This window comes from Phaethon lepturus, unplaced genomic scaffold (genome assembly GCF_000687285.1).
Source record: "Phaethon lepturus isolate BGI_N335 unplaced genomic scaffold, ASM68728v1 scaffold30443, whole genome shotgun sequence".
Lineage (NCBI taxonomy): Eukaryota > Metazoa > Chordata > Aves > Phaethontiformes > Phaethontidae > Phaethon > Phaethon lepturus.
Genome location: NW_010530216.1, coordinates 1 through 13,196, shown reverse-complemented (window position 1 = coordinate 13,196; position 13,196 = coordinate 1). Strand labels below are relative to the sequence as shown.

The following is a 13,196-nucleotide window of genomic DNA, read 5'->3' as shown; positions in this document are numbered from 1 at the left end:
CTGCGCCTCCTGCGTGAGGCCCGTGACTTCCAGGCTGCCCGCCTCGACCGCCACGACCGGGGGCCATGCGCCCGCATGCGCCCCCGACCCTCCACTGGCCTTGCCGAGATCCTCGTCCTCGTTGGCGGCTGCGACCGTGACTGTGACGAGCTTGTCACCGTCGACTGCTACAACCCACGCACCGGCCACTGGCGCTACCTGGCTGAGTTCCCCGAGCACCTTGGCGGGGGCTACAGCGTCGCCGCGCTGGGCAACGACATCTACGTCACTGGTAAGGTGTGCAGGGCACGAAAGCACCAGTGTTGAGATTTCTGTTGAAAACATGTAGGTTCTAGCAGTGAGACTTGGCTTTTCTCGGGATAGCAGAGAGTCTGGAACTCTGCTCAGACTCAGTATGACTGCAGCCTGAAGATGGGCATAGGGACTCCTGGAGTTGGTGCTGGATTTAGCAGCTGGTCTCAACCCGGGAAGTATTTTGTCATGACTAATGCTCCTGAGCACGTGGGCAGAAGTCAGAAATCTTGCACCGGTAGAGCTTTCTAACCCCTCACTCCAGGGGATAAGAGTGACTTGAGAGGGTTTTGAATTTCTGGCTGCGAAGAAAGTATTTGGGTTAAGAGCCCCGTGAATCACAGGCCAGGCGCGTGCTTGAGGCAGAGGCGTGTCAGAAAGCCTCGGGTTCCTCAGCCAGCCTATGAGTCATGGTACCTTCCCCAGTACAAACCCTGCCTCCTCACAGTCCACTGGGGCCATAATTACTTCTGCCAAGGTGACATGGATGTGTAAATTTGGCTGTTAATCTGCATGTAGATGCCTCCTTTGAACTACATCCCTGTAGCTGGAGCAGCAGTCCTGTGGCGGCCATGACAAACCAAGGCCTGAGAAACCAGGCGCTGCAGAACAGCTTGCTCTGGGTGGGCAGGACACGCTGACAAAGTTTTGAAGAGCAGGTCAAACGCAGGTGAAGAGAAGACTGTTCCTTCTCTAATCACAAGCAGAAACCAAGGCTCTGCTTTAAGGGCAGACGTTGGGGTACCACACAGCTCGTTTGTATGGACACCCTTACATCCCATGAGAGCTTTGCAGAGCAATCCCAGGCGGGTCTGGGGGCGCCGATACTGCCAAGAGCCCCCTGCTTCGGCAGAGCTACTGCTGGTGGGGATCTTTGGTTGTTCCGCTCTGTCAGCGTTGTAGCATGGGCAGCAGGGAGAGTTGGAAGGTTTCCGTGCTGTCAGTGGTAATGCTGCCTTGGCAGCCAGGTGCTGGTGAGTGTTAGGGAGCAGCTTCTGGGTAGCGACGGAGCACGGGTGGCAAAATGGGGAAGAAAACGGTTCTTTGGAAGGATGGAGGTAGTCAAACCTGGGAGACTCATTTTGAGTCATGGCTCAGTACAGGCTAAAAACAGCATGGGAGGAATCCTTCCTGGCTCACTGGGAAAGAAACCATGCAAAACTTCTGTTAAAATCCTCATCGTGCACACTACTTTGGTCCCCTGGTACCAAAATATTTTCGTAACATACGGCCCTGGGAAGCAAAAAGTGCATGTGGGTATTAAGGTGTAGCTGCAAGACATAACAAAGATCCCAGTCTCAAGCCAAGCCCTCTCCTCCATCACCCCGTTACACTTCCCTTTGCAAAACCGCACGTTGAAATGTGGCGTGCTGTGCCGCAGGGGGATCGGACGGATCGAGGCTGTACGACTGTGTCTGGAGGTATAATTCCAGCGTGAACGAGTGGACGGAGGTGTCGCCCATGCTGAAAGCCAGAGAATACCACAGCTCCACGGTCCTGGATGGGCTGCTGTACGTGATCGCCTCCGACAGCACGGAGCGTTACGACCACTCGGTGGACAGCTGGGAGGCTCTGCAGCCCATGCTGTACCCTATGGACAACTGCTCCACCACCTCGTGCCGCGGCAAGCTGTTCGCCATCGGCTCCCTGGCGGGCAAAGAGTCCATGGTTATGCAGTGCTACGACCCCGACAGTGACCTCTGGTCCCTCGTGAACTGTGGGCACCTGCCTCCCTGGTCCTTTGCCCCAAAGACCGTCACTCTCAACGGCCTCATGTACTTCATAAGGTGAGTAGTGGGAGCGATAACCTCCCTCCCCATGTCCCTGCTGCACAAGCCCCGGGTTTCCCCAGGAAGGTGTGCAGATTTTGGGGGTGGTTGTAGGAGAGCACTGTGTCGGGAAAGCACGGCAGTGCTTCCTCTGATGGTACAGGCGGGTCTGTAAACCGCCACACCGCTTCCCTTTACTTCTGTTGTAGCTAGGACCTCAAAGAACTATGCTTAAAATTGTGTAAACATGTCTGAATCTAAACCCATGGGATGGGGAATGGCCAGGTATAAATCTGGCTGAAGTCAGCAGCACTGCTTTGGAAATGGACTTCTCAGTTTGCTTGGCTTCTGGTTCAACCCCCCCTTGTTGCTATAAATAAGTGAGTAAGCTCCAAGAAAACGTTAAACTGTGGCGCAGGAGAGGACATCTTCTGTCTCAGCAGAGATAAGAGGACTCAAGATGAAATGATTGGTCACTATTTTTAAGCGCCTTTCCAAATTGGGACTTAATTACTTGTCTGAAGCTGTCCTGGTGGCGCAAATACTTCAGTTATCCACTTAATTAAAAATAAACTGAAAGGCATGCTTGTGCTGAAGCATTTCATCTTGTTGTGTTGACTTTGAGCAAACATAGACTTCTCTGATGGCATTCAGACACTTTTCTTTTTTTAATCTCCTCTTGGCTTTGCATAAAGCAGCAACTTCCACCCAAGATTTTATTTGATTCATTTGGGTTCAGCTGAGTGTCTGGGTTCCTGGCAGTTGTTTGTAGGTAGCAGTTTGAGTCACTTGGTTTTCAGTAAATGCTGGCAGGGGTGTCTCAGCTGTTTGGCTACTTGTCACAAGCCGATTCTATAGGTTTGCCTTTCTATCCATTTTAAAATACCGATGATTGACACTTCAAGATTTCTGATGACTTAAGCATCTGCAGGAGTTAATGAGGAGGTTGTCAGAATCAGGTTTTTCTTGCCTCATTTCACGTGCTGCACGTGGGCTGCTGCTCTGTGTAAAGTTGCAAGATAATCTTTGGAGGACAGAGGAATAAGGTACAAATAAAAGTCGCAACCTCATTTTTTGGTTAGTTTTAAATAGCTCAGACTGAAGCTTCTGACTGATGATCTCCACTAGTGGGACTACTTTTGTGATTATAAGTATGGCACAGCAGCGAGGCTTAGGTCTTCAGCTGCGCCCTTCTTAGAGCTAACCCTGAGATCGGAGAGGAGGTCCTGGCCTGACTGTCACCAGTGACTGGAACTGCATGGTGAGAGCTTTGCCCCTCATTTCCCTTCCAGTCCGTCAGGGTTTTCAGCTTCATACTTGGAAGTATTCGACTCGCCTGCTGCCATTCGTTATGGGAGGCATTGTGAACAGCAGCAGTTCTGCCAGGTACAAACGGCTCGGCTGCAGCATTTAGCTCCCAAGCGCTGCATCCCAAGGCAGGTACCAGCTCTTGGTTCTGAGCAGTTCTGAGGAAGAAAGGTTGGTCTTAGTGCAGCTCCGTGGGGCTTGGAGCACTCACTTACATGTGCCTATGTTAAAGATGTTTCATTCAGGTGAATATCAGTTCAGTTCCAGGTACATCACAAAAGCAACTCAAACTAAATAAACTGGTTTTAACATGCATATAGTATTGGGTGCCTTAGGAGTGCTTGTCCAGGGTGTGACCAGAAAGTCCCAGGGCACACGCCTCAGCTTCGCTGCAGGCTTAGCAGACAGGTTTCTGATGTAATGGTTTGCTAAACAGACGCTGCTGTTGTAGGTGAGATTTCATGTTTATTTTCACTCCCTCCCCTGCTCAGATTCACAGCAGCAATCGCTAGTGATACCTTGTTGCCCCCACGATGCATGGCAACGCACCATGTCACGATGGATTTAAAGACAATAAAATATTCCTTGCAGCCTTTTGAATCCGTCTGTGACAGGACTGCCTTGGAGTGACCAACAGCACTCCTCCAGCTGCCCTGACCTTGTCCTCTTCGCATTCTTGTGTCAGCGGCGCGCGTTTCTGCACCGCAAACGTCCCTCACCTGTCGCTGTCGCCCTCCTGTCTCGCGAGTGGAGCGGGTGAGAGAAGCCTTGGGGGATTATGCTGCCCCTGCCAGCTCTTCTCTTGCAGTCCTCCAGCCCATCTAAATTTGATGTTGGCAAAAAACTCAAGCGGTAGGGATGCCGTTGCTTTGAAGTGTGTGGAGGCTTAAGCCTCTCCAGAACAGCAGTAACCTTTCTTCCAGACCCTGCAGCACTTGGCACCAGAGCCGTATCGGTTTGTGAAATGCAGAATTGCAGAAAGCTACTCTGTGAACACACCTACCCTATATGCAGGCATAAAAAAAAGACTAGATTTGAGAAGGCCCCCGGCATTGCACAGAGATTTCTGACCCAGCAGTGGCGTAGCCAGGCACTGGGCTCTGAGCGGGGCTCATGGTCCAGAGCAGCTCACCCCACCCTCTTGGGTGGAGCGACCAACTTAGGGAGGTGGAAAACAGTGCATGCCGTCAGCTCGCTCCGTCTCCCATCACCATGTCTGCCTTCCCTCCTAAGCAGCGTCCTAAAACTCGCGTGCACCAGAAAGCATAGAGCACGTTCCTTTGCTTGTAGAGACGCTCAGGATGGGCATTCGGGCTCTTTGGATGTCGGTTGCTGGCATGGAGAACGGAAGAAGCGCTCCTGCACTGACATGTGGTACATGTGCAATGTCTGTGCCATCCTGCTTCATGGGCAGGGGTGCCGCAGAGAGGTTCAGGTGTTTTCTGGGGTGAACATCACCTCTGGCACACAAGAAGGCCGTGCTGGAGGCTGGGGTCTGCATCAGGACCTGCTCCTTCGTACAGGAACCCTTTGATCCCCAATACATGTAGCAGGACTGGAGCGGAAGTGCTCACAGCAGCATGTCAGGCTGTTGAACTGGGGGCTTCACAAGGCAGGAGGTTTTTCAAACGCAGAAGAGTAATTTTGTGTTATCTCCCACAGGGATGACTCGGCTGAAGTGGATGTTTACAATCCAGCAAAAAACGAGTGGGATAAAATCCCTGCCATGCTTCAGGTAGGATGCTTACCAACACACTGGATGCTTCTCAGTGTTAAAAATGAGCTTAATTTGGAAAACCAGGTGCTCTTTAGACTGTAACCCCTTGCACATGGAGTGCCTTTAAGAGTATCACAGTCACCTGGAAGCAAAAACTTGGACTGTGTTTGCGTAGCCAGGTGTTCAGCCCAGCACGTGAGAGCTGGGCAGAGCTAGAAAACTCTGTCTCCTCCCGGTGCCTGGGCAGCACTGGTTCAGAGCCAGTGTCAGCAGCTGGTGGGCCCTGCGTCCCATCCAAGCAAGCAGTTGCAGGACAGCACCCGGCACCTTTATCATCCGCCTAGTTGTGCTAAACCCTCCTTTCTAATTGCTGTATATCTTTATTTTTAAACTGTAGGTTCATGTTGGGGGGAGCGTGGCCGTCCTTGGCGGCAAGCTCTATGTCTCTGGTGGCTATGATAACACGTTCGAACTCTCAGATGTCCTGGAAGCCTACGACCCCGAGACACGAGCGTGGAGTGTGGTGGGCCAACTCCCTGAGCCCATCTTCTGGCACGGCAGCGTCAGCATATTCCGGCAGTTCATGCCAGAAACCACACAGGAGGATGACGGCATCACGCTGGACAACACCATCAACTTGAACAGGCAGCGTCAAAACCTTCACAACCAGAACCTTAACGAGCTTCGTTAGCAGGGGAAGGAGTTGTCCCCCTGGCTCAGCGCGAGTTCGTTATCCAGAACCAGTGTTGCTTTGGGAGAAGGCAGAAGCAAACTGGTGCTTGGAAACAGAAACGTACTGATCACAGAGGGAGTGAAAACTGAGTGTTTGACGTGCTGTGGCAGAAGCGCAGACAGCGAGGCCTCCGCTGCGGCAGCCCTCGGCCCTTCTCTGGGGCGAGAGAAGGTGCTGCACTGCCCGCAGAGGAGACCCAGGGGGTGAACTCTAAGGAAAGCTATCGCGTTGAACATCACCGCAGCATCATAGCTTACAGCTTTTGATCAGACGCCTTTCACTGGGAGCTCCTTCACCCCACAACGCTTCATTTGCCACCAAACTCCTTTCTTCAGTGTTTTCTTTGGGAGGGGTCTGTCTGGTAGGACGGTGCTCTGTAGCCCCACCTCTGTTCTGTGCCTCGGAGGAAGACAAGACTTCCTCCGCACGGCCCCTTCTGCGTGGTTAGAAGGGGGAAAGGCCTTCCCACAAGAGCTGGAGGTCTGTTAGCGGTGAGAGGTTAATATGAGAAGATGGCCCTTCCTGCCCTGTCACCATGTCCTCAGTTCCCTCGCCTTAAGAAGGAACAGACGTCCTGTAGCAGGGATCTCACTGAGGCTGGCTTGTGAAGCTTCACCTTTCCCTTTGTCTGAACTTTGGTTCTTCCTGATTTTGATGTTTTGGGGTTTTTTTTAAGTTGCAGCATTTAAACTTTTTCAGGTATTTGTTTTCCAACCCTTCCTAGAAAAGCACCTTTTCCATCTAAGAAGAAACACCTTTATTTATCTTTTGGTCGCATTCTCACAGCTAGATTGTTTTTGTTTCAGATCACCTAGACTGTGCCCTCCTTTAAGGGGATGGGGAGAAGCGAGTACCCCTCTTAGCCAGCCTGGGGAGTGACTCCTGGGGCTGGCTGCTGCTGCTGTTCTCCCTTCCCAGTGCGACAGGGCTTGTCAGTCGCGGGGCTGAACTAGGCAGAAAAAGCTGCTGCTTGTGGCAGGGGCTGTTTGCTGCCAGTTGTCCCATGCCAAGCTCTCGGCCGGCACGCTGGATTGGACATAGGCCCCGTGCAGCATGGGCAATTTTTAGTTTCTTCACCGTTTTAAAGGAGCTAAGTTGGCATTGTACTATTTTAGAAAAAAACCAGAAACTGCCCGGCAAAGGCAAGTGCAGCCTCCTCAAGAGATTCCCCGCAGGCTTGCTCAGTTGCTGGTGGTGTTTAGAGAATTGGTCAAATTGAGAATTTGATGCAGAATTGGTTTCAGATGCATTGCCTTGTGTGAAGGAACCCACTGGACCTCCGGAGGGGGTCTCGTGCCCGTTGCGCCTCCGGTTTGCCGGAGCACTCAGGAGGTGTAGGAGTTAGCCAGAGTGTTGCGGATTGAAAGGTAGTTATTTTAGGGTTGGTTTTTTTCTTCTTTTTGTTTGGGGTTTGCTGGTTTTTTTGGCCTGTGTAAGATTTGCCTTTATACTCGCCCAAGTGACCTACCTGTAGCTCGGGCTGTATTTCCTCTGTCTACCCTAGCTGAAGAGGACCTGCGTGCAGTTTGCTCATGGAATGTTTCCTGAAGAAGCGAACAGCTAAAACCATGGTACGGCTCACCCGAAAACAAGCAGCGTGCCTTCGGGAAAACTGTACAGTGCGACAATGGCTGAAGCGTTGGCTGGACGCGTTCGCTTTTTCCATCTTTTGTTCTTAACCAACAGGAAAAAAATTTTAATTTAAACTTAATTCAGAGATGGGAAGCCCATATAATTGATTGCCTTCTGGCCTGCCCTTGGACCTGGTAGTGTCAGGGCCCCATCTCCACAACATCGGCGGCTTCACAGCTTTAAAAGAATCTCTTTTGCCTTGAATGCTATTTTGTGCCCCGCTCCTCAGCTGCGGGACTTGGGAAAGCCGTCTATGGCGTCTGGGCTGTTCTCCAAGTCTGGAACTTTGACAGTGCCTTGAAACAGCGCGTGCCGGCGGAGGGGCCTCGCCCGGCCATGGCAGCCTCTTGGTTTAAAACCGTCCATGGCGCTGCCACGGGCCCCCCTTGGACAGAGGAACTGGGCGGGGGGGACGTGTGGGGACCCGCCATTCGGGGTGGCTCCTTCGTTTCCGGGAGTAAAGGCTGCGCCAAGCCACGAGGCCAAAGCAGCCCATCCCCGCGGTGCCGTGTCATGCCCGGGGAGAGACAGCGCGCACGGCGCAGCTGAACTTGCGTTGCAGACTGAAGTATTTACGCCGAACTATAAATAGTACGCACACTCTGTCTCATGCTGTAGTGCTCGCTGCTGGACCTGCCACCCCCAAATTCCCCAACTGGCTGGAGAGTTATGGATCTGTATTTATTTTTTGTAAAATTCATTGTGTCCGGATCTTTGAGTACAGTTTAAGTACCATCCTTTGAAACAAAGGCATTTTACATTTACAGATAATGTATTTTTATTCTCATCATTTGTTTTTAGATTTACTTGCAGCAGTCAAGTTAAATAAAACACGTTACGTAAACCTCTCTGTTGTCTCCGAGGGGAAGATTACTGGAGTAAGTTTTTACTGCGACATTTCTCATTTTAGGCCCGAGGGATGTTTAAACTGGAGACTTTCTGCTGCCTTTGGTAAGTAAAAGAGGGAAAGCGGAGAGAGTGGGACTGTGATTTTGGGGTGTGTGGGTACACTCGGTGATCTCCCCTCAGCCTGGGAATACTCGGGAAACGCTTCTCAATGTCACAGCAACGCTGGATCGTGCCATTTCAGACAAATGTAAATCCCTGCACCTAAAACCCGGAGCTTAAAGCATTGTCCAGCTCCTTGAGATACGGTGTTTCAAGTCACAGCTAGATTCTCTCAATGGTGAGAAGACATGGGCCATGCCCCATCTCTGACGGGGTAAAGAAACAGCACTTAGCAGAAGCTTGAGAAAACAGTGGAAATAAGGCACAGATTTAACGGGGGAGACAATACTTTCCGCAAGCATTTAGGGAAAGGGGCAGAGCCACGCTCCACTGGGGAAGGCAAGCTTTAACCGTGAGCTTTCAAAGGCAGAACTGCCGGCGCCTGGGGGAAGCGCTGGGAGAAAGGGGAGATGAGCACCAGCCGTCCCTCCAGCTGCAAAAGGGAGCTTGTTAAAAAGCAATGCAGAGTATTACACAGTCACATCCTGCCTCGTACAGCATACGTGCATTTATTTAAGTAGCCATTCTGAGTAGCTTCATGTCTGTTTCTTCATGTGAGACCCAATTATAATGTCATTTCCCTGCAACCCGGGCTGCGTGCTTTACGGGGAAGGAGGGGAGGGGGCGGATGCACAACTCAGAACAAGCGCGGCAGAGCGGCTCCAGCCTAACACTTTATTGTGTTTTGGTAGGAAGGGTGCGTGCCGGCCGCCGCACTATGTTTCACAGTCTTCAGGGATCGTTGTTGTTATAATCAGCGACTGCTCAATCACATCCGCTGTGGAGAAGTTCTCGTTTGAGCAGAGTCTCTGCACGGGGATCTCCTCGGGCAGGGAGCTGCGGGACAGGGACTCCACGATCACCTCAGCCGAGCCCACCTCCAGCTCCGGGGGTGGCTGGAGTGCCACCACCACAGCTTTCTCGTCCTCGATGATCAGGTTCCGCAACTTCCGCTGCCGGGGGTTGTAGTTCTCCACCCGGTCGTGAATCTCCATGTGGCGCCTCAGGTGAGCCTACCAAAGGAAGAGGCATGAGGAGGGGCCCAGTGAGGGACAGCTGCCCTGGCATGGTGCACTCCACAGGGGTGCCCAGAGCTGGGGAAGGCCTAACCTGCCGCGTGAACTTGTAGCCGCACTCAGTGCACTCGAACTTCCGCACGCCCTTGTGCCGGCGGACGTGGACGCGCAGCTGTTCAACAGCTGCGAAGGGAAGCAAGAGCCCACTGGCACCACGTTGTACATGCTCGCAGCGATGCCCACCCGCGGCCCCAGAAAGGAGGGTGGTTTCTAAGGAGCCATGCGAAAGCTGGACACCCTGGCTGTTACCTTTGAACGTCTTTCCGCAGATCTGGCAGAAGTGGGGCCTCCCCTCCTGGTGCCGGCTGGCGATGTGCCTCAGCAGGGGCCCCTTCTCGGTGAAGCGCTGATCACAGAACTCGCAGCTGAAGGGGCGCTCCCCGGTGTGGGTCCGGTTGTGCTTGTCCAGGCTCGCTGCCGAGAGGGGGAGAGCTGCAGGTCAGCGGTGCGGCACGTGCCCCCCATTCCAGGGCTCAGGTACATGGCACGCTGCAGCAAAGACCGCGCGTGCGCGTTGTGGTTGGTCTGTGCCAAGCAGGCCAAGAAGCGGTACAAGCAGCAGCCTGCTGGTCCAGGCCGACCTTTACTGGGGAAAAGTCATCAACTTCTGCCCGCTTTGTGCTGCCAGGGTAATGGAGATAAGGGGCACATGCCCTCCCAGCATTAGCACGCACTCACAAGAACCTGGCTTTGCTTCCTGGAGGTCCTGCATACCAGAGCACAGTGCTCAGTGCTACCAGCCACGTGCCTGGGGGGTACCTTGTGTCCTGAAGGTCTTGCCACAGAGGTGGCACTGGAACGGCTTCTCACCGGTGTGCGTGCGCAGGTGCATGTTGAGGTTGGCTTTCTGTGTGAAGGCGTGGTGGCAGAACTCACAAACGTAGGGCCGCTCGTTCCTGTGGGCAGGGGAAATGCTACCTTCACCTCTGCTTTTGCCAGCTTCCGCCCCTCAGGTTAGCTGTCACTGCTCGCCCAAAGTTCTTGTCACTAAATCCTGCTTCAGCTTGTCTCAAACTAAAGCATTTTAGAGGCCCACAAATGCTGTTCTGCAGCCATGGGCTCCCGAGACGGAGCCTCCCATTCCTTGGGCATTATAACCAGCCCAGGAAACAGAACACTAAGGACAAGTGCGGCGAGCTGCCGCACGCTTTCCACTTCAAGAACACAGATTAACCGAGCTGATGAGCTTCGGTCAATGCCTGTACTGCTATAGTCAGGCACTCGGACCAAGTGCCGACAGCACGTGCTGCCTTTGGAGGAGAGAAAAGCAGAATGCCAGCTGGCGCATTGCCAGCCTTCTGGCAGAAGTATCAGCCCAGCACCTCCAGGGAAGGGGGTACTTGCTGCCCTCCAGCCAGCTCCACTCCCCAGTACCGCCCAGCCAGGCCCTTGGGGGAGGAGGAGCAGCCAGGAGACCCATCACGACAGACGAGAGGACACAGGTCACGTCATACCTGTGTTTGGCCTTGATGTGCATCTGCAGGCCGTTGCGACTCGATGCCCTGTGCCCACACTCCTCGCAGACAAACAGCTTCTCTCCCCGGTGCTTGAAGGCCTCGTGCAGGCGCAGCTCTGTCCGAGACAGAAAGCACTTGGAGCAGGTCGAGCACTGCAAGGCCACAGGAGAGCGCAGGGTTAGGCGGCTCGCCCGGGTGCAGATCGCAGCGTATGCCCACAACCGACCCGCTCACCGCCCAGGACCCGTCCCTCCGCCTGCTGCTGCTGCTCTGGGGCCCTCCCTGGGGCTGGCTGCTGCAGCACCCCCTGCCCCAAGGCACCTAGTGGGATGCGACAGCCCGACAAATGCAAAATGCTGGTCAGTGCTCGGGTTTATTGGCCAAAAAACTCTGTTTCTAGCAGCGCTGTAGCTCCCTGCCTCACTAAACAGAGCCAACAGGACGATGGGCACCATTCTCTAGGCCAGGCCTGAGCGAAGGATAATTCCCTCTCAAAAGCCACCCACCCACTTCCCTTACCGCGTGGGGCTTTGGTGCGCCGTGCAGCTTTATCATGTGGCTCTGCAGGTCCTTCTTCTGCATGAACTGCTGGGCACAGGAGGAACACTGGAAGACAGGAGAGGAGGGTCAGCTTCCAGCCACCCTCCAAACAGCGATTTCGGAATGAGAGGACCAGCAGGGCGCCAGCACAACAGGCAGGGGAGCACCACTCTGACGCAGAACACAAATTCCTGGTAAGGCCACAGAAAGCGCCTGTCTTCAGTACCACCCCAGAGCACGTTTCGGCTCAGAGATGGGGAATGACCCACAGTGGGCTGCTGCAGGCCAGGGAAGGGAGCCGGTGCGCTTGGCTCCCCGACCACCTGGGCCCGGCTGCCCCGAAACAGAAAGGCTCGCCCCCTCCTCCTCCCATGCCAGTGTCCAGCAGGCATTCATCAGGACACTGAAGGCAGGCGCTGCTGACCTTATACGGCATCTCCCCGGTGTGTGACACCATGTGCAGCCGCAGCTCCATGCGCCTCTTGAACACCTCCTGGCAGACTGAACACGTGAAAACCTGCAAGAGACGGAGGAGGCATCAGCTCCCGCAGAACCAAGAGTCCAACACGAATCCCGCAGCTCAGACCAGCGCTTGGCACTTGGGCGCTGGGACGTGGTTATGACAGGTTTAACCCACGCCCGTAGCAATCTCAATCTTTTATGGTACAAGGAATATCCTCATGCACTTGGAAAAAAACAAAAAACGAGAGTTGTCTGGTAAATCAGACAAAAGCTGCTGCCATCTTCATGGGCGGTGGACTTGGGGGGCATCCTGGCTGCAGTATGTGTGCCACGCAGCGGTGATGAGCGGTTTTTGTTTGGTAGCCGAGTGTGACGTGGACCGCAGCTGGAAAAAGGCTCTAATTCCTATCCTGCAAAACGGCACCCACTTTGCAGACCACCGGTGGCAGCTTCCCAGGTGTACCTGCTCGGATCGGTTCATGCAGTTTCTGGCTTCGTGTTCCAGGAGATTCTCTTTTCTAAAATAACATTTGCCGCATTTGGAACATTCAAATGGCTTTTCTCCAGTGTGTTTCCTAGGGGGAATACAAACAGAGAGCATCCATCACTGCCGTCCGACAGCAGAGATGCACGAACAGGCCTGGCGAGGACAGCGGGAAGGAACTGGGAAGGGAGAAGGACCAGGCAGCTTTTACATACACCCCACTCCAGTGCCAACATTCTGTCCAAAAGCCGCCTTTTAAGCCAGCTTTGCTGTTGAGCTGTTGGCACCCACCACGCTCCATGAAACCTCAATTTTCTAGGGCTAACGTTCACCTCTCGCAGACAAGCGAAGCTGGAACTCTCTGCAGGCACCTGTTTCATTCTATGTCACCATCCCGAGGCTCCTGGCTGTGCCCGACCACGCTGACGTCACTACCCGTAGCCGAGGCTCGTTCCCCCCCAGCCCGTGCCAATTTTAAAAGCCCGGAAGGACTATTTGCCACCGCCCACCTGCAGCCCGCATATTCTCCCAAAAGAGCCCCTCAACACCACCACTGTTTTGAGCCAGGCTGCTCCAACACCCGAAAGCAGCAGCCCAGGACAGTCGTTGCAGCTCTCAGAAGCATTTCAGATGTATGGTCCCCCACCCCCGGCTCAAAGCCACCCAGCCCCGGGTGGCAGAGGGGACCTCCTTTTCCGTCTTGGGGGATGTAGAGGCAT

The 13,196-nt window shown here is 53.8% G+C and overlaps 2 protein-coding genes across 2 annotated transcripts; one reads left to right on the top strand and one right to left on the bottom strand.

Annotated features, from left to right (window-relative positions):
- Positions 1–3: 3 nt before the first annotated feature.
- On the top strand, positions 4–5,776 carry KLHL21 (kelch-like family member 21; the record flags this gene model as incomplete). The annotated part of the gene is made up of 4 exons (XM_010284214.1): positions 4–271; positions 1,673–2,078; positions 5,031–5,103; positions 5,483–5,776. Coding segments are annotated over 4 exons (1,041 nt in total), but the record flags the coding sequence as incomplete, so codon positions are not given.
- Positions 5,777–9,174: 3,398 nt separating this feature from the next.
- ZBTB48 (zinc finger and BTB domain containing 48) lies at positions 9,175–12,568 on the bottom strand (the record flags this gene model as incomplete). Its single annotated transcript, XM_010284213.1, has 8 exons — positions 9,175–9,471; positions 9,569–9,657; positions 9,784–9,948; positions 10,294–10,430; positions 10,989–11,143; positions 11,511–11,597; positions 11,956–12,048; positions 12,457–12,568. Coding segments are annotated over 8 exons (1,135 nt in total), but the record flags the coding sequence as incomplete, so codon positions are not given.
- Between the last annotated feature and the right edge of the window lie 628 nt (positions 12,569–13,196).